Genomic DNA, 21,663 nt, shown 5'->3' on the forward strand with positions numbered 1-21,663 from the left:
CAAACTCGTATTGTTTTCACCAATACTTCCTGGATGCCCTCAGATTACTTTCCAACCCCAGCACCAAATGTTGCCACATGATTAAATCAAAACACATTCTGGAAGCAAAAAGAACCTCTAAATAATCCAGGCAAACAAGAGAAGCTCCAGACTGTGGAAAACAGGTGCAACACAGACAGAATGCTGGAGGAACTTAGCTCATCTTTCAGTGACCATAAAAAGCAGATCTAGTGCCGACATTTCGGGCCTGAACCCTTTTTCAAGGAATAAGCAGAATGAGGCAAAAGCAAGAAATCTCAGAAAATTTCATAATCCTGACTGACAAAAGGCTCATTCTGCTTATTCCTTGAAGAAGGGCTCAGGTCCAAAATGTCGGCAAGACATATTTGCCTTTTTTGGACACTGAAAGACCAGCTGAGTTCCTCCAGCATTCAGGGGTGTTTTCACAACAATCACAGTGTCTGCAGACTGGTGTTGCACACTGAATGCTGGAGGAACTCAGCAGGTCAGGTAGCATCCATAGAAAGCCATGGTTGGTCAACGTTTAAGGCAGAAGCCTATCCTCCTAACTATCTATTGCCTTCTATAGATACTGCCTGATTCACTGAGTTCCTCCAGCATTTTGTGTGCTGCTCCAAATAACTCGGTACCAAACTGCAGTTAAATGAGTAAAACACAAAAGTCTGCAGAAACCATGATTGAAGGAAAAACGGCAAGAGGGATAAGGATGGAAAGGCACACCAGCAAGCAGGGAGAGAAGGGATGGCTCTGAGAATGGAGAGGGAAGAGGGTGGAGAGCTGAATGAAAGAAGACTAATGACCTTTGACACGAGAAGAGGCTGATCACTATAATGGGGTTTATTATAACAGCCAAATAGCCAGGGAGAATTAGAAGAACGAATATATCAGGAGATAGCAGATAGAAGCAGCACAGTGGGACAAGCCAGAGTAATGGTTCGGGGCAGACTGGAGGGATCAAGGGCTTGTTTCTGTGCTGTAGTGTTCTCTGGTTCTTCTTTATTCCATTTGAGTTATTTAATCTAGGCTCCCCAGATCTACGGCACTGTGCCTCATGGACTAGCCCTCATTTTAAAATCAGTTATGTTGTACCTTTGACGGGTGCATGTACCACTGTAATGTAAAAAACATAGGCTGCAAGCTTACACAAAGTACAGTGTGATTATAAATGGACAATCAATTCTTGTTGATTGGGCAATAAATGCTTTCAAGAAAGTGGGACAACTCCCTGCTCTGTGATACAGCACTGCAGGAACTTCTACTTCACCTGAGAGAAGACTGGGCTTGTGATTTCTCTTAAATCAGAAAGACAGTACACCTGAAGGTTAAAAAGCTTGTTAGTGTAAAAACAAGTGGCAGTACATTTTTGTCCTCAATTATGGGGCGGGGGAGAGAAGGGGAGGGAAAGAGGGGGATAGAGAGAGGAAGGAGATGGAAAGGGGAAAGAGGTGGAGAGGAAAGGAGGGGGAGAAGGGACGAGGAGGATGGAAAGAGAGAGGGAGGGGGAGAGGAGAGAGAGGGGGAGGGGAGGGGAGGGGCAAGGTAATTACAACCTTTGAGTTACGTAAATAATTACCCGTTCAACTATGGATGTGATATTATTATGTATTCTTACAGTGCAGAATATTACGGGTGGCCAAGTTTCAACAGTTTAAAAAAAAAGGAAGTTGACCACCTTTCTCTATCCACCCTGTTTCCTCTGGTGCAGAGTACCGAACAAAGGATATGGCTACAAAAACAGAACAAGGCCATCCAGGGCTGAGAGCAGGGAGCACGAATTCATTGCTAAAATTGGACAATTGGAGTGTGCTAAAAACTCCAAAACCAGCTCTCCTAACATATCGTCTCGATGAAGACACCCCAAGCAAAGTCCATTTCTACCCATGGGTGCTATTCACGCCGTCGAATTCCTCCAGCTTCTCACCTTTTGCTCAAGATTCCAGCACGTGCAGTTTTTGTGCGACTCACAGAATATTTCTGCATTGTTAGTACACACACCAAGCCAATGTCCACTTCTATCCAAGTTATTCCTTATAAACTAGGTCCTTAGTCATCACTCTCAACAAAACATCTTCCCTTGCAGCTCTGGAATCATAGATTCTTTGGTCATGAGCCAGTGATGCACCTTGAGATATTTTATCACTGAAGGAACAATACAAATATGTTGTTGCCTTAAAAATGGATACTGCTGCAATGTCTAAGATCAGATTCACACACAACTACTGGGACTTCGTAGTAAAAAATACAAAATCCTGGAGAAACTCAGCAGGTCAAACAGTGTCCTTTATGTAGTAAAGGCAGAGATACATACTTGACGTTTCAGGCTAGAGCCCTTCATCAAAGTATGAGAAAACACTGGCAAGCGTCATTTTCAGGATGGGTGACCAATCATTTTATGCCTCTATCCCTCCACACAGAGGTCTGAAAGCACTTCACTTCTTCCTGAACCCGTCACCTTCTACCACCACCCTCCTGCACCTGGCAAAATATCCTCACCCTCAATAACTTCTTCAATTCATCCCACTTTATCCAAATTAAAGGAGTAGCCATGGCATGCCTGTTTGTAGGCTTTGTGGAGCAATCCATGCTGCAGGTCCAACTCTTCCTCCGGTATATGGACAACTATACTGGGGCTGCCTTATGCACCCACAATGAACTTGTCAACTTCATCCACTTGGCATCCAAATTCCATCCTGACCTCAAACTCACCTGGTTCATCTCAGAAAATATTCTTCCCTTCCTTGATCTCTCTATCTCCATCTTGGGAGACAAGCTTTCCATTGACATATACTGTAAACCCTCCAACTCCCACAACTACCTGAACTACACTTCCTCACACCCTGCCCCTCTGCAAGGATGCTATCCCCTTCTCTCATTTTATCCATCTTCGTCTCATCTGTTCCCAAGATGAGGTCTTCCGGTCCAGAGCTTCTGAAATATCTGCCTTCTTCCACAAACGTGGCTTCCCCTCCACCACTGTCAACTCAGACCTCATCTGCATCTCCTCCATTTCCTGCTCATCTGCCCTGGCCCCCTCTGTCCCAGATCCAACCAACATAGAATCCCCCTTATCCTCACCTACTACCCCACCAGCCTCCACATCCTACACATCATCTACCGGAATTTACAGAACTTACTACAGGATCCCACTAACAGACATATCTTTCCCGCTCCTCCTCTCTTGGCCTTCCACAGGGACCACACCATCCGTAATTCCCTCATGCACTCATCCCTCCCCACCTATCATATCTGCAGCACCTCCCCCTGTGCCAGCAAGAGGTGCGACACTTGTGCCCACACCATAGTCTGAGGGCCCAAACAGGCCTTTCATATAAAGCAACACTTCATTTGTTCATCCAGAGGACTTATTTACTGGGAGATCACTTCGCTCAGCACCTCCACTCCGTCCACAACCATGTCCCAGTGGCCAACCATTTCAGTTTGGTCACACTCCCGCGGTCACATGTCTGTCCATGGCCTTATGTATTATCCCACCCTGACCACCTGCAGAATGGAGGAACACCATCTTATTTTCTGTCTGGAAACCCTCCAGCCACATCGCACGAACATTGACTTTACTGCTTTCCATTAAACCTGCTCGCTTTTTCTTCCCCCTCCCCCATTTCCTGCCTTTCCAGTTCTTTCACCTTCACAGCCCTGCCTTTCCCCCTCCCTCAGTGCTGCTGTCCCCTTCCTCCCTTCTCCATCTATCATCTCCTGCTCTGCCACCCCCTTCCCCCCACCCCCATTTTTTTGTTCTGATGCTCACTGGCATATTCTCATACTTGATGAAGGGCTGAAATCCAAAATGTCGGTTATGTTGGCAGCTATCAGAATCAGAATTTAATATCATGAGGATGTCATGAAATTCGTTGTATTTCCAGCAGCATTGCAGTGCAAACATTTATAATAAACCAGTTTCCAAAATAAATAAATACAGTTCAAGAAAAAGACAAAGTCAGATTGTGTCAATGGTTCATTGTTCATTCAGGAATCTGAGGCAAAGCGGAAGAAACTGTCCTTGTGCTGCTGAGTGCTCGTGTTCAGGCTCCTATATCTTTTCCCCGATGGTAGCAGAGTGATCCTGGGTGGTGGGGGTCTTTGAGGATAGAGGCTTCTTTTTTTAAGTCACCACCTCTTGTAGATGTCCTTGATGGAGTGAAGACTGGTGCCTGTGATGTCACAGGCTGGGTTAACAACCCTCTGGAGTTTTTTTCTTGCCCTGAGCACTGGCATTCCGTACCAGACATTGATACAACCTGACAGAATGCTCTCTATGGTACACCTATCGAAGTTTTCGAGAGTCTTCAGTGACGTACCGAATCTCTTCAAACTCCTCATCAAATATAGCCAATGGTGAGCCATCTCCGTAATTGCATCGACGTGGAGGAACCAGGACAGATTCTCGGAGATGTTGACACCCGGGAATTTAAAGTTCTTGACCCTTCCCACCACTGACTCCTTGTTGAGGACTGGTTTGTGTTTTCCTGGTTTCCTCCTCAAGTCCACAATCATTTCTTTGGTTTTGCTAACATTGAGTGCAAGGCTGTTGTGGCACCACTCATCGAGCTGAACTACCTCCCTCTTGTATGCTTCCTCATTGCTGTCTGTGATCCACAGGCCAACTGCACCTGTACATTTTGTTCTCCTCCAAGCCTTAAGCCTCCTGGTCTCTGACCAAATTTACTGTTCCAAAGGAGATTTGCACAGCTCAGAGAGGACAGAAAAACAAAATCTTCCTCATTGTCTCCACAAATAGCTTCTGTTCAAAACAGGAGTTATTGCAAGTTTGAAAACTGCAGATTCTTCCTTATCCCAATTCTCCCTGTATTCAGCAACATGATCATATGACATTTGACCATAGGGCAGCTGACTCAAGTCACAGGAAAATAAATCACCCAACAAGAAACTTATGATGTACTGGCAGCTGAATTACTTCCCACATTTATGCAGTACCTCGTCACACCTCAAGTTAGTCGAAGCACTCCATAACCAAACTGCGTTTGAAACACTATTGCTATGCATGTAAATAAAAGGTATTTCACAAACAAGGGTAATACTGTATGTACTCGTGTAAAAGTGCAATTTTCCAGTTCATTTTTTAATGTTAAATTAATTGTGTCAGCTATTACATGGATACTTTTGAGGGGCTGAAATTCAAGATTTAAAGATTCAATTTATTATCTTAGGAATAAAACAGTGCCATATTACATTAAATTTCTTTTTGCCTGCTGCAAGGCAGACAAATTCACCATTGGCAGGAATTGCCTAAACGCCTCTTACAGTCAGAGAGAGATAAGCACTAGTTCCAAAATACTATATTAGCAGAAGTCCAAATGATTTCCAAACAAATAAAGTTCAATAACACAATGAACAGCAAACAGAGGAGGGTACTTTGTAAAAGCTTTCATAATTTTATGGTAGTCATGGTATTAAGTACCCATTCATGGATACAGTAATTATAGTGAAGTACATTCATATGGTCAATCGAGTTTATAGCATTATATTGGTGTCCCTATACCAGACCAGTTGCATCACGGTCTGGTATGGGGACATCAATACCCCCAAGCGCAAAGCTGTGCAAAAGGTAGTGGACATCTCACCTCCCCACCATTGAGGACATCTGCGGGGATCAATGCTGTCGGAGAGCACCCAGCACATGCTCTGTTCTCGATGCTGCCATCAGGAAAGAGGTATAGGTGCCACACGACTCACATCATCAGGTTTAGGAACAATGCTACCCCTCCATCATCAGACTCCTCAACAACAAACTCAATCAGGTACTCGATAAGGACTGTTACTTTTGAACTTTTTTTTCCTGTCTGATTGCGCAGAAAATTTATTTACATTTCTTTGACTGTTTACATGTATATTGAGTACAGTTTTTTTGCACTACCAATAAGAGGTAATTCTTCCTTGCTCACAGGAAAAAGAATCTCAGGGTTGTTTGTGATGTCATGTGTGTACTCAAACGATAAATCTGAAATTTTAAATAAGAAATGGTGGTGTGATATACTTCAGGTCATGATAGTGCTTGGTCGATAATAAACTTAAGGAATCTGTAAACTTACATTTGTACAAATTGAACATCAAAACACATAATAACGTAGAAACAAAATAATTTCCTCATTGTAACATTCAGGTACAGAGTCTCAGGATTGTATGTAATGTCATGTGCATAATCTGACAATACATCTGAGGTTCTTGCAACTGCTGATTTGTTATCTGTGAAGATCTAGGGTCGACTTTTAAATGAGATATATGGAAAATTCCAGATATTTTTTGGCCAAAAATATGGGGTTGAACTTTACACGAGTTTGTGTAGATAATTAGCTAATTTCAACGATGGTTGATGGCGATTTTCCTCGTTTATAACACACACAGCACCATGGAATCTCAAAGGTTGCTTTAAGTCTGCACCATTCTTTCAGGACCAAAGTGAAATGGCAGGATAAATTCCAAGAGAGAGGCAAAACATAGCTTTTAAATGTTAATGTGAAGACTAATAAGTTAAGTATTAGACCCAGTGCAAGTAAACATAAAAATATGATCAAAGCACATTGAGTCAGTGAGAGTGCTCGCTGTCTCGGATTATGCAGTATATTAACTGCTGACCTATCATGCAAATTACTATTATATCGCTAAGGAGATCAGGGAAACACTGCAAGCCCACAATCACAACACAAATTAGGGTTCAGCACAGATTTAAACTGCAACATACTGGTGTGACATCACGAGTGGAACGCCAGCCATTGTGGTACGACATCACGGGTGGGACGCCTGCCACTGTGGTACGACATCACGGGTGGGACGCCAGCCACTGTGGTACGACATCACGGGTGGGACGCCAGCCACTGTGGTACGACATCACGGGTGGGACGCCAGCCACTGAGGTACGACATCACGGGTGGGACGCCAGCAACTGCGGTATGACATCACGGGTGGGATGCCAGCCACTGTGGTACAACATCACGGGTGGGACGCCGCGACATCACGGGTGGGACGCCGCGACATCACAGGTGGGACGCCAGCCACTGTGGTACGACATCACAGGTGGATCGCCAGCCACTGTGGTACGACATCACAGTGCAACGCAGTTACATCACAAGTGGAATGCCAGCCACTGTGGTACGACACCACGGGTGGGATGCCAGCCACTGTGGTACGACATCATGGGTGGGGCGCCAGCCACTGTGGTACGACATCACAGGTGGATCGCCAGCCACTGTGGTACGACATCACAGTGCAACACCATGACATCACAGGTGGATCGCCAGCCACTGTGGTACGACATCACAGGTGGATCACCAGCCACTGTGGTACGACATCACAGGTGGATCACCAGCCACTGTGGTACGACATCACAGTGCAACGCCGTGACATCACAGGTGGAATGCCAGCCACTGTGGTATGACATCACAGTGCAACGCCTTGACATCACAGGTGGATCGCCAGCCACTGTGGTACGACATCACAGGTGGGACACCATGACATCACAGGTGGATCGCCAGCCACTGTGGTACAACATCACAGTGCAACGCCGTGACGTCACAAGTGGATCGCCAGCCACTGTGGTACGACATCACGGGTGGGACGCCAGCCACTGTGGTACAACATCACAGTGCAACGCCGTGACGTCACAAGTGGATCGCCAGCCACTGTGGTACGACATCACGGGTGGGACGCCAGCCACTGTGGTACATCACAGGTGGATCGCCAGCCACTGTGGTACGACATCACAGTGCAACGCCGTGACATCACAGGTGGAATGCCAGCCACTGTGGTATGACATCACAGTGCAACGCCTTGACATCACAGGTGGATCGCCAGCCACTGTGGTACAACATCATGGGTGGGACGCCAGCCACTGTGGTACGACATCACAGGTGGGACACCATGACATCACAGGTGGATCACCAGCCACTGTGGTACGACATCACAGGTGGAACACCATGACATCACAGGTGGATCGCCAGCCACTGTGGTACGACATCACGGGTGGGACGCCAGCCACTGTGGTACGACATCACAGTGCACCGCCGTGACATCACAGGTGGATCGCCAGCCACTGTGATACAACATCATGGGTGGGACGCCAGCCACTGTGGTACGACATCACAGGTGGGACACCATGACATCACAGGTGGATCACCAGCCACTGTGGTACGACATCACAGGTGGAACACCATGACATCACAGGTGGATCGCCAGCCACTGTGGTACGACATCACGGGTGGGACGCCAGCCACTGTGGTACGACATCACAGTGCAACGCCGTGACATCACAGGTGGATCGCCAGCCACTGTGGTACATCACAGGTGGAACACCATGACATCACAGGTGGATCGCCAGCCACTGTGGTACGACATCATGGGTGCAACGCCGTGACATCACAGGTGGAACACCAGCCACTGTGGTACGACATCACAGTGCAACGCCGTGACATCACAGGTGGATCGCCAGCCACTGTGGTACATCACAGGTGGAACACCATGACATCACAGGTTGATCGCCAGCCACTGTGGTACGACATCATGGGTGCAATGCCGTGACATCACAGGTGGAACGCCAGCCACTGTGGTACACATCACAGTGCAACGCCGTGACATCACAGGTGGATCGCCAGCCACTGTGGTACATCACAGGTGGAACACCATGACATCACAGGTGGAACGCCAGCCACTGTGGTATGACATCACGGATGGAACGCCAGCCGCTGCGGCTTCATCGCCAGAGGAATGCCGGCCACTGTTCCCACAGCCCCGGCCACCGCCGCGCGGCAGCAACGTGGCACTCAGGTCCGTCTCACGCCGCCTCCGCGCACGACCGCAACCCCGAACTCATCCCCTTACCCGCTCTTCCATCGCTCCACCGCCGCTTTGCCCTGTTATCTCCTCCGCCCGGGGGATGCACTGATTGACTCGGATTGGACGCCGGGCTGCCCCAATGGGCCAGGAGGAGACTGTCCCTCTGTTTCCCCGGCCGGCACTCCGCCGACAGCGCCATCCGGCGGTGCCTCTGTGCCTCCGCAACCACGCAGGACTTGTAGCCCCAGCGCCACCTGGTGCCGGCTGGGATTCATCAGCACCCTTCTCCCCCTTGGAATCCACTCCAATGTCTCACTGGTTCACTCCAGAAGACATTTGGGAGCTTCTCAGTCGTTCACCCCTCCTGGGAACAAAGCAAGAACTGAAAACGCTGGAACTAAAACACTAAAGTCTACAGACACCATCATTAAAGTAAAAACAATGCTAGGGAAACTCAGCAGGTCAAACCATGTCCTTTATTCTTCTTTGGCTTGGCTTCGCGGACGAAGATTTATGGAGGGGGTAAATGTCCACGTCAGCTGCAGGCTCGTTTGTGGCTGACAAGTCCGATGCGGGACAGGCAGACACGGTTGCAGCGGGTGCAGGGGAAAATTGGTTGGTTGGGGTTGGGTGTTGGGTTTTTCCTCCTTTGCCTTTTGTCAGTGAGGTGGGCTCTGCGGTCTTCTTCCTTTATAGAGCTAAGATAAAGATACATAAACAACATTTCAGGCTCAAGTCCTTCATCAATTTTCATCAAAGCATGAACAAAATGTAGGCCTGCCAACATCTTACTCTTACTTTGATGAAGGGCTCAAGCAAGAAACGTTGGTTTGCTCTATTAAGGACACTGTTTGACCTGCTGAATTTCTCCAGCATTGTGTTCTACACCAAAAGTAAAGCCGTGGAATACAGCAGAGAAATTCTGTCTCACCATGGCCTCATGTACTGTCAAACCAACACCACCCATAAACTGCCGAAAAGTGGTAATTCTACCTGTCCTGCAGAAGAAAGAAACTCACGGTTGTATGAAGTAAAACATGAAAATCTGTCGACATGGTGATTGAAATAAAATCAATGCTGGAGAAATTCAGCAAGTCTAACAGTAGTCATGATTCAAAAAAATCATTGGTTATGTCTTCTCGACTTATTGACTTCTTCAGGTTCTGCTAATCCACTCCTCACTCTCCCCCTTATTTCCTCCAGCTCACCAACCTCTTCTTTCGCCATTCACATACCCATCTAACCTCCCTCCCTCCCTTATTCACCGATCCCTCCTGACTATGGGACTGTGCTCCTCCCTCTCCCCCTCCATGCTCCACCCCCACCTTTCTGTTCAGGCACCTGCCTACATTTTGCTCACACCTTTATGAAAGGCTTAAGCCAAAATGTTGGTTTGTGTCTTTATCTTTGACCTGCTGAGTTTCTCCAGCATTGTGTTTTTACTTCAACTACAGTGTCTGCAAACTTTCATGTTTTACCTCCTAATAGAAAATATAACTGGATGAAACAGCATTCTTCGGTCCTCGGTGTAAAAATATTCAAACATTTTATAGACATAGCACACATATTTACATGTGATTTATATGCAAGCTCACACCAAGACACAAGAGAAACTTGTCCGTGAACTACACTTTGCAGACGATGCTGCTTTAGTTGCCCATTCAGAGCCAGCTCTTCAGCGCTTGACGTCCTGTTTTGCGGAAACTGCCAAAATGTTTGGCCTGGAAGTCAGCCTGAAGAAAACTGAGGTCCTCCATCAGCCAGCTCCCCACCATGACTACCAGCCCCCCCACATCTCCATCAGGCACACAAAACTCAAAACGGTCAACCAGTTTACCTATCTCGGCTGCACCATTTCATCAGATGCAAGGATCGACAACGAGATAGACAACAGACTCGCCAAGGCAAATAGCGCCTTTGGAAGACTACACAAAAGAGTCTGGAAAAACAACCAACTGAAAAACCTCACAAAGATAAGCGTATACAGAGCCGTTGTCATACCCACACTCCTGTTCGGCTCCGAATCATGGGTCCTCTACTGGCATCACCTACGGCTCCTAGAACGCTTCCACGAGCGTTGTCTCCGCTCCATCCTCAACATTCATTGGAGCGCTTTCATCCTTAACGTCGAAGTACTCGAGATGGCAGAGGTCGACAGCATCGAGTCCACGCTGCTGAAGATCCAGCTGCGCTGGGTGGGTCACGTCTCCAGAATGGAGGACCATCGCCTTCCCAAGATCGTGTTATATGGCGAGCTCTCCACTGGCCACCGTGACAGAGGTGCACCAAAGAAAAGGTTCAAGGACTGCCTAAAAGAAATCTCTTGGTGCCTGCCACATTGACCACCGCCAGTGGGCTGATATCGCCTCAAACCGTGTATCTTGGCGCCTCACAGTTTGGTGGGCAGCAACCTCCTTTGAAGAAGACCGCAGAGCCCACCTCACTGACAAAAGGCAAAGGAGGAAAAACCCAAAACCCAACCCCAACCAACCAATTTTCCCCTGCAACCGCTGCAACCGTGTCTGCCTGTCCCGCATCGGACTTGTCAGCCACAAACGAGCCTGCCGCTGACGTGGACATTTACCCCCTCCATAAATATTCGTCCGCGAAGCCAAGCCAAAGAGAGAAAGAGAGATATGCAGTACACATATATATAAAAAATAAATACTCTTAAAATAATAGTAGAATCTCGGAGCAGATCATCAGTCATTCAGCACTCTCACCATGTGCGAAGAAGCTGTTCCTCAGCCTGGTGATGCCGGCTCTGACACTCCTGTATCTTTTTCCTGATGGAAGCAGCTGGAAGATGCTGTGTTCAGGGTGAAAGGAGTCCTCAAAGATTTTGCACATCCTCTTCAAACAACGATCACAGTAGATCACATTGATGGAGAGGAGGGAGACTCCAGTCTCACTGCCGCTCTTAAGGTCCTGTGGATTGATCTCCAATCCAATGCTCTACAACAACCATACCACACTGATGCAGCCTGCCAGAATCTCTATCAAGAGCACCTGTAGGAAGTCAAAAGGGTGTGGCCAGTAGCCTTGCCACTAATTTAATTATGTCTCAGATTTCTAGCAACTGCAGTTTTTATTTCAACACATGTTTATGCATGCACTTAAATCTGTTTGCTCTTGGAAACTCACATGGAAATATATATACATTATTACGACACACAGAAAGATGCATTTCCATGTAAATTATTGCAAGGGGATCCCTTGGTTACCACCATAGTAAATGGTATTCATGTATCCCAGTTCCGATACCAGGTACCCTTCAGCCATTCTCGAGCAGTCTGCTGCCTGATGTGAATCCTTCATCCGCAGTTGCCAGCAGCCCGCAGCTTGCGTGGGTTCCTCACCTCAAGTCACCAACAGCTCGCCGCCTGTGTGTAGTTCAGCGTTAGAACACCTCACTGGTCTGCTGTCATGGTCACCATCACAGGTTTATGCAGGCATTTAAATTTGTCCCCTCTTGGAAAGTCGCATGAAAAATATTTCTTTGGCTTGGCTTCGCGGACGAAGATTTATGGAGGGGTAATGTCCACATCAGCTGCAGGCTCATTTGTGGCTGACAAGTCCGATGCGGGACAGGCAGACACGGTTGCAGTGGTTGCAAGGGAAAATTTGTTGGTTGGGGTTGGGTGTTGGGTTTTTCCTCCTTTGTCTTTTGTCAGTGAGGTGGGCTCTGCGGTCTTCTTCAAAGGAGGTTGCTGCCCGGCGAACTGTGAGGCGCCAAGATGCACGGTTTGAGGCGACCACTGGCGGTGATCAATGTGGCAGGCACCAAGAGATTTCTTTAGGCAGTCCTTGTACCTCTTCTTTGGTGCACCTCTGTCTCGGTGGCCAGTGGAGAGCTCGCCATATAACACGATCTTGAGAAGGCGATGGTCCTCCATTCTGGAGACGTGACCTACTCAGCGCAGTTTGATCTTCAGAAGCATGGATTCGATGCTGTCGGCCTCTGCCATCTCGAGTACTTCGATGTTGGAGATGAAGTCGCTCCACTGAATGTTGAGGATGGAGCGGAGACAACGCTGGTGGAAGCATTCTAGGAGCCGTAGGTAATGCCGGTAGAGGACCCATGATTCGGAGCCGATCAGGAGTGTGGGTATGACAACGGCTCTGTATACGCTAATATTTGTGAGCTTTTTCAGTTGGTTGTTTTTCCAAACTCTTTTGTGTAGTCTTCCAAAGGCACTATTTGCCTTGGCGAGTCTGTTGTCTACCTCGTCGTCGATCCTTGCATCCGATGAAATAGTGCAGCCGAGATAGGTAAACTGGTTGACCGTTTTGAGTTTTGTGTGCCCGATGGAGATGTGGGGTGGGCTGGTAGTCATGGTGGGGAGCTGGCTGATGGAGGACCTCAGTTTTCTTCAGGCTGACTTCCAGGCCAAACATTTTGGCAGTTTCCGCAAAACAGGACGTCATGCGCTGAAGAGCTGGCTCTAAATGGGCAACCAAAGCGGCATCATCTGCAAAGAGTAGTTCACGGACAAGTTGCTCTTGTGTCTTGGTGTGAGCTTGCAGGCGCCTCAGATTGAAGAGACTGCCATCCATGCGGTACCGGGTGTAAACAGCGTCTTCATTGTTGAGGTCTTTCATGGCTTGTTTCAGCATCATGCTGAAGAAGATTGAAAAGAGGGTTGGTGTGAGAATGCAGCCTTGCTTCACACCATTATTAATGGAGAAGGGTTCAGAGAGCTCATTGCTGTATCTGACCCGACCTTGTTGGTTTTTGTGCAGTTGGATAACCATGTTGAGGAACTTTGGGGGGCATCCGAGGCACTCTAGTATTTGCCAAAGCCCTTTCCTACTCACGGTGTCGAAGGCTTTGGTGAGGTCAACAAAGGTGATGTACAGTCCTTTGTTATGTTCTCTGCACTTTTCTTGGAGCTGTCTGAGGGCAAAGACCATGTCAGTAGTTCCTCTGTTTGCGCGAAACCCGCACTGTGATTCTGGGAGAACATTTTCGGCGACACTAGGTATTATTCTATTTCGGAGAATCCTAGCGAAAATTTTGCCTGCAATGGAGAGCAGCGTGATTCCCCTGTAGTTTGAGCAGTCTGATTTCTCGCCTTTGTTTTTGTACAGGGTGATGATGATGGCATCACGAAGGTCCTGAGGCAGCTTTCCTTGGTCCCAGCATAGCTTGAAAAACTCATGCAGTTTGGCATGCAGAGTTTTGCCACCAGCCTTCCAGACCTCTGGGGGGATTCCATCCATACCTGCTGCTTTGCCACTTTTCAGTTGTTCAATTGCCTTATATGTCTCTTCCCGGGTGAGGACCTCATCCAGCTCTAGCCTTAAGGGCTGTTGAGGGAGCTGGAGCAGGGCGGATTCTTGGACTGAGCGGTTGGCACTGAAAAGAGATTGGAAGTGTTCTGACCATCGGTTGAGGATGGAGATCTTGTCGCTGAGGAGGACTTTTCCGTCTTAGCTGTGCAGCGGGCTTTGGACTTGGGGTGATGGCCCGTACACAGCCTTTAGAGCCTCGTAAAAACCCCTGAAGTCACCAATGTCGGCGTTGAGCTGGGTTCGTTTGGCGAGGCCATCCATCACTCATTTTGGATCTCCCAGAGTTTGCGCTGAAGATGGCTGCATGCACGACGGAAGGCTCGTTTCTTCTCTGGCCAGGACGGCTTTGCAAGGTGAGCCTGGTGGGCAGCTCGCTTCTTTGCCAGCAGCTCCTGGATTTCGTGGTTGTTTTCGTCGAACCAGTCTTTGTTTTTCCTGGAGGAGAAGCCCAGTACCTCTTCAGTGGATTGCAGTATGGCAGTCTTCAGCTGATCCCAGAGGGTTTCAGGGCATGAGTCCGTGAGGCGGATTGCATCCTCGAGCTTTGCTTTGAGGTTTGCCTGGAAGTTTCCTCTCACTTCGTCTGACTTCAAGTTTCCAACATTGAACCTCTTTCTGGGGGCTTTACTGTTCCTGGACTTTGGCTTGAAGTGAAGGTTGAGCTTGCAGCGAACCAGCCGGTGGTCAGTGTGGCATTCTGCGCTGGGCATGACCCTGGTGTGGAGCACATCTCGTTTGCCTCTTTCTCGTACCAGGACGTAGTCCAGGAGGTGCCAGTGTTTGGATTGGGGATGCATCCAGGTAGTCTTTAGGCTGTCCCTCTGCTGAAAAAGGGTGTTTGTAATGACAAGCCACTGTTCTGCACAGAGCTCCAACAGGAGGCGCCCGTTGTCATTGCACTTGCCGACACCATGCTTGCCCAGGATTCCTGGCCAGGTTTCTGAGTCTTTGCCGACGCGAGCGTTGAAGTCGCCAAGGATGACAACCTTGTCGGCTGTAGGGGTGCGTTGAATGAGGTTGCGCAGATCAGTGTAGAACTTGTCCTTTTCTGCTGGTTCCGCCTGGAGGGTTGGAGCATAGACACTGATGAGGGTGATGCGATGCTTGTTTTGAAGGGGGAGTCGCATGGACATGATCCAGTCCGAGTGGCCTTTCGGGTGGTTTTCGAGTTTGGAGGCAATGGAGTTCTTGACCATGAAGCCTACACCAGATAGGCGTCGTTCATCCATAGGCTTGCCAGACCAGTAGAGAGTGTAGCCCGTGCCGCATTCTTGGAGGCTGCCTACATCTGCAAGGCGGACTTCGCTGAGAGCGGCTATGTCAATGTCAAGTCTGAGGATTTCATGTGCAATGAGGGCAGACCGATATTCAGGTCGGTGGCTGTCAGCCTTGTCTAGCATGGTTCTGATGTTCCAGCATGCTAGCTTGAGTTTGTGAGCATCTTTTGAGGGGGAGGACATGGAGGGGGAGGACATGGAGGGGGAGGACATGGAGGGGGAGGACATGGAGGGGGAGGACATGTCCTCGGGGCTGCGCAAAGGAGCTTTTAGGTGGAGTGCAATGTGCGCTGTACTGGCCCCACCCTTTACACCCATGGTTCGTGTGCCATGGCCAAGCAAGCTGGGACGTGGCAGCGAGGTCCTTGGGTCGTAGGTTTTATATCAGAGTGGCCTTCTCCTATACAGGTTTCTTAACCGGGCTGGAGGGGCCTGCCTCCCTTCCTAGGTCGGACCATACCTGGTCGCAATCATGAAAAAAATACACATTATCATTACACACTGAAAGACATATTTTCATGTTATTAAACCTTTCTTATCTCATAACCTTGTATTTTTCCTTTCATCCACGTGCCTGTCTAAAAGTCTCTTAAATGCCCCTAATGTTTCTCATTCCACCACCACCACCCCTGGCAAGGCATTCCAGGCCCCCACAACATTCTATGTCTCCCCTAAACTTTCCTCCCTTCACTTTGAACAGATGTCTGCTGGCACTTGCTATTCTTGCCCTGGGCAAAAGGCACTAGCTGTCCACCTTATCTACTCCTCTCAGATCCATGGTATTCGGGTATTTCTCTGATTACTGAAACAGACTGACAAACACATGACCGGAGATTCAGTGGTAGAATACGGTTGTCCAGAGCTAAATTGATGAAGTTTTAATCCATTTCTTTCCAGGAATGAAGGGGTTATCATTCGAGGAGCGTTTGACAGCTCTTGGCCTGTATTCGTTGGAATCTATTTAGGAGAATGGGGGTGGGGGGAGAATCCCATTGAAACATTTCCAATGTTGAAAGGCATGAACAGAGAAGATGTGGAAAGGATCTCTCCCATGGTGGGAGAGTCAAGGACAAGAGGCCACAAATTCAGGATTGAAGGGCATCTGCTTAGAATAAAGATGCATCAGATTTTCTTCTGCCAAATTGTTGCCACAGGCAGTTGTGTTTTTGGGTGTGTTTAAGGCAGAGATTGATAGGTTCTTGATTAGCCAACATGTCAAGGGTTATGGGGAGAAGGCCGGGCAGTGGGGCTGAGTGGTAAAAATGAATCAGCTCATGATTAAATGGAGGGGCAGACTCAATTGGTTGAAATAGGCTATTTCTGCTCCTGTGTCTTATGGCCTTATTAGTGGAGTTACATCTGGACCAGGGAGTAAGGATGGCAGGCTCCTTCTCTGAAGGAATCTAGTGATCATCATTTTTTCTCATTAAAGATTTATCAATTAACTATAAATTCTGCTGGTTTGAATTGTTAGTTCAGGCATCCTGGTTACTCAATTGATCACAAGCTTGACATCGCACAAGATATGCAGCAAATAAGACAATACAGAAGTGCAGAGTTTTGGAAGGAAATCTCAGTACAGAGTAAAGAAAACATAATTCTACTCATGGGGTTTATTCAGGAGTCTGATAGCAGCAGGAAAGAAACTATCTTTGATTCTAGTGCTGCATGATCTCACATTTGTGAATCCCAATGGGAGGAGTGAAATGACTGTGATGAGGGTGGGATTAGTGTTTTCATATGTTGTCTGTTTTTTCAAGGCTGTGGGAAATATATATAGAGTCTACTATCTCCTCCTCAGTATCAATGATACAGACTGGGGAGAGAGCTCCATTCCTCTTCCAGAGCTCAGTGACCAGCTCCTTGGTCTTGTTGACATTGAAAGAGAAGTTTTTGCCCTTGGACCAAACCACTAATCCAGCTACCTCTCTTCTAAATTCTGATGGAGTTGGAATAGCATTTGGCCATACAGTCATGGGTGTACAGGGGGTATAGTACAGGTTTGAGTACACAGCCTCACAGGGCCCTGAGCAAAGGAGAATCATAAAAAAGCTGGTTATGGACTGCAGAAAGTCATGGATCCAATTGCAAAGTGATTGTTGGTGCCAAGGTCATGGAGTTTTGAGATGAGTTTATTTGGCACTATTGGGCAAGTGACAGAGCTTTGATCACTCAGTTGTTGGCCAACAGAGTTGTCCTTGAAACATGAAAGTCTGCCGATGCTAAGATTGTAGTAAAAATACAGAAATGCTGGAGGAGCTCAACTGGTTCACAGTGTCCATAGGTGGTAAAGATATATGATCAATGTTTCAAGCCTGAGCCCTTCTTCAAGGTATAAGCAAGAAGCAGACAATCATTTGAATGAAAGACTAGAGAGAAAGGGGGAGAATAGGAGAGGATGGAGTCCAGAAAAACAGCCAAAAGGTGTTAATTGGGTATGATAAGAGGAAAGGTGAGAATTGATTTTGGCTCTTGTGAAAACAGAGGGGAGAGAGAGAGGTGTTTTTATGGAGTGGTACCACATTGAGGCCAGCTCCAATGAGGGGAAAAAAAAGGCAAACTTGCCTTTTTTGAGGCCTTTAAGGCTGCTTCAGCATTGCTGTTATAGAGAGCGGTGTCAGAAGCCATCTTTTGGAGCTGAGGAAGGTGGGGCAAGTGGTGCAGAAAAGACAGCAACCTGAAATGTTTTTTTTCTGCTTCCCTTCCAAAATCTATTCCTGGTTTCTTCTGGATTTCCAGAATCCATGATCTTTCACTTTAGTCTTTGACTGGACATTTTTAAGGAATCTGGAGCTAACCAATGGGGGAAAAAAAGGAACGGAAGGGATCTGTTGAAGGGATAAGATAAAGTAGGAGGATGCTGCTTGACCTGCTGAATTCCTCCAAAAGCTCAAGATACCAGCATCGGCAATTTTGGTGTTTCTAGGCTGGAAAAGTTGTCCAGTAGATGGCAGAACATTATTACTCTGAAAGCCAGAGGTTGAATTTCCAGGAAGTATCAGTGTTAAGTAAACAAAGAATTGCTGGTGGAACTCAGTAAGTCAGACAGTATCCATGGATAGAAATGGTGAGTTAATATTGGAGGAAAAACTGTTAGTGTTAAAGTTGAATGAGCTCATCTTTTTTCTTCTTCTTTGGCTTGGCTTCACGGACGAAGATTTATGGAGGGGGGTAAAAGTCCATGTCAGCTGCAGGCTCGTTTGTGGCTGACAAGTCCGATGCGGGACAGGCAGACACGGTTGCAGCGGCTGCAGGGGAAAATTGGTTGGTTGGGGTTGGGTGTTGGGTTTTTCCTCCTTTGCCTTTTGTCAGTGAGGTGGGCACTGCGGTCTTCTTCAAAGGAGGTTGCTGCCCGCCAAACTGTGAGGCGCCAAGATGCACGGTTTGAGGCGATATCAGCCCACTGGCGGTGGTCAATGTGGCAGGCACCAAGAGATTTCTTTAGGCAGTCCTTGTACCTTTTCTTTGGTGCACCTCTGTCACGGTGGCCAGTGGAGAGCTCGCCATATAACACGATCTTGGGAAGGCGATGGTCCTCCATTCTGGAGATGTGACCCACCCAGCGCAGCTGGATCTTCAGCAGCGTGGACTCGATGCTGTCGACCTCTGCCATCTCGAGTACTTCGACGTTGGGGATTAAAGCGCTCCAATGAATGTTGAGGATGGAGCGGAGACAACGCTGGTGGAAGCGTTCTAGGAGCCATAGGTGATGCCGGTAGAGGACCCATGATTCGGATCTATACTAATGGAAACACCATCATCACAAAGTGGTATCATTCCAGGCTTGGTCATTAGCTGCTGTCATCCAGGAATTCATGGCTGCACCTTTGAGTTTGTTTTCTTCCTTTAATTCAATAGAAATTGCTTTAAGGGCCATCATGTGATGACATTATTTTCATCCAACATGTTAATTCTCAGCAGGAATCACCATCTTTCAGCTGCTCCCATCGGGAAAGAGATACAGGAGTATAAGAGCCAGAAACTCCAAGCTGAGAATCAGATTCTCCCCATAGGCAGTCAGACTGATGAACTGCTCATGTAAACACTCTGTGACTCACTATTTTTTTACAATAATATTTATTTATTTTAATATTTGAATATAAGTACTGTAAGTATCTACCATTTGTCTGTATGTGTGTTTGCAGTGTGTGGCACGAAGAACCGGAAAACAATGTTTCATTGGAAAGTACTTGTACAATCAGATTGAACTTGAACTTAAAACTGAACACACCTAACAGGTTTACGTCTGTGTTTACATCTGGCAAAGAAGTATCTGCCAGCATTCAATAAAACAATTAAAGCACTCATACATTTTGCTTTACATCTTAACCTCTTCACAAGTTCACAAAAAGCTTAAAAGTTCACTTCCCATTTACACCGTGCAAAATTTGATTGCTGAAATGACAAGGCCAATAACTGATTCTCTTATTGAGCTTTGAGTGAGTCTGACAGTACCGGGGAAAAACTGACTTAGATTTTGGTGGTGCATGATTTCACTCTTGAATCTTCTTGAAGGGAGGAGGGAGAAGAAAGTGTGGGTAGCACCATGAGTCCTTCAGAATTTAAGCTACTTAACTTAAGCAAGGGCAGGTGTAGACTGAGTCGCTGGAGGGAAGGGAAGTTTGAGATACATTCCTTGCAGTATTGGATGGAGCAGCTCCTGTGCCACACAGTGATGCATTCTGAACGGATACTTCTGATGGTCCATCTTCAGAAATTGTTGAGAGATGCTGGTGATCATGCCAAATTTCTTCAGGCTCCTGAGGAAGTCGAGTTCACAGTGCGCCTTCTTGGCCACCTTGTGGATTTGTTTGATTCAGGACTGGTCATTGGAGATATTTACTCTGACGAAGTTAAAGCTGTCTCATACCTCCACCTCAGCACTACTGATAGCAGATCAGATTTATTGTCAAAATACATGACATACAACCCTGAGATTCTTTTCCTGTGGATGAGGCAGAATTACCACTTATTGGCAGTGAAAAAAAAACTGACTGAGCATTCACACATAAACAATAAAGAAATGTTAACAAACTGACTGTGCAATACAGAAAGAAAAAAATCAATAAAATGCAGAAGTATGAATTATTAATTGAGTCCCTGATCAAATTTATTGTTGAGGTATCTGATGATTCAGGGGTAGCATCTGTTCCGAAACCTGGAGATGTAAATCTACCTCTTTCCTGATGGTAGCAGTAGAAACGGAGCATGTGCTGAGTGATATGGATCCTTGATGATTACTGCTGGTCTCCGACAGCAGCGTTCCCTGTAGAGGGACGGTTTTGCCTGTGACGTCCTGGGCTGTGTCCACTACCTTTTGCAGGGCTTTATGGTATTCTCATGCCAGACTGTGATGTCAGCACACTTCCCACCACACAAGGGATATGGACATGGGAGCGCATCTACTCCCATTCCTGAAGTCAATGACTAGCTCTTTAGTCTTGCTTACATTAAAGGAAAGGTTGTCGTCCTGACACCAAGCTACCAGACTCACTATTTCCCTTCTGTTTTCTGTCCTATAATTATTTGAGATCCAGCAGACATGAATTTATAGATGGTCAGAGTGATATTTGGTTATGAAGTCATGGGTGTACAGTGAATACAGTAGGGGGAAGAGTACACAGCTTTACAGGGCACAGGTGTAGGGAGTGATCTTGGAAAAGGTGCTGCCTCCAATCCTCACTGCTTGTGGTCTGCTGAATAGGAAGGAAAGCACCCAGTTGAAGGGGGGGGGGGGGGGTGCTGAGACAGAAGTCCCAGAGTTCGAGGATGTTTGTTTGGAACTATGTTGTTAAAAGCAGAGCTGTATTTGACGAATAATAGTCTGACATGGGGGAGTAAAACAGTAAAAACACAATGCTGCAGAAACACAGCAAGTCAAACAGTGTACTTTACTTTGCAAAGATAAAGGTACATAACCAACATTTTGGGCTTGAACCCTTTGTCAAGATGTGAACAAAATGTTGGCAGGCGCCCAAACAAAATGGTGGGGAGAAGGGGTAGGAGCAAAGCCCCACAAGCAGGAGGGAGGGAGGGCAAAACAGCATTCAGGGGGAGGGGGGATGACTAATTGGAGAAGGGGGTGGACACCTTGAGGAAAGAAGACAGAAGGATGGAGATGGGAGGGAGAATGGAGAGTGGTCTAACAGAAACCAGAGCAGTCAATGTTAATGCCATCCGATTGGAGAGTGCCTAGATGGAAAATTAGGTGTTGCGCCTCCAATTTGCAAGTGGTATTAGATTGACAGTATATGAGTCCATGGAC

At 47.1% G+C, this 21,663-nt stretch overlaps 1 protein-coding gene and 1 long non-coding RNA gene across 2 annotated transcripts in view; one reads left to right on the forward strand and one right to left on the reverse strand.

Annotated features, from left to right (window-relative positions):
* The window catches only part of sgpl1 (sphingosine-1-phosphate lyase 1), a 96,430-nt gene extending 87,426 nt beyond the window's left edge, over window positions 1-9,004 (reverse strand). The window contains exon 1 of the mRNA XM_069885580.1: window positions 8,872-9,004. Coding sequence (XP_069741681.1) covers window positions 8,872-8,883 — 12 coding nt within the window. The 5' untranslated portion in view covers window positions 8,884-9,004. The remainder of the gene's footprint in view (window positions 1-8,871) is intronic.
* LOC138736307 (uncharacterized) overlaps window positions 8,684-21,663 on the forward strand; it is a 64,125-nt gene continuing 51,145 nt past the window's right edge. The window contains exon 1 of the long non-coding RNA XR_011340218.1: window positions 8,684-8,817. This is a non-coding gene — a long non-coding RNA (uncharacterized lncRNA). The remainder of the gene's footprint in view (window positions 8,818-21,663) is intronic.

This window comes from Narcine bancroftii, chromosome 6 (genome assembly GCF_036971445.1).
Source record: "Narcine bancroftii isolate sNarBan1 chromosome 6, sNarBan1.hap1, whole genome shotgun sequence".
Classification (NCBI taxonomy): Eukaryota; Metazoa; Chordata; class Chondrichthyes; order Torpediniformes; family Narcinidae; genus Narcine; species Narcine bancroftii.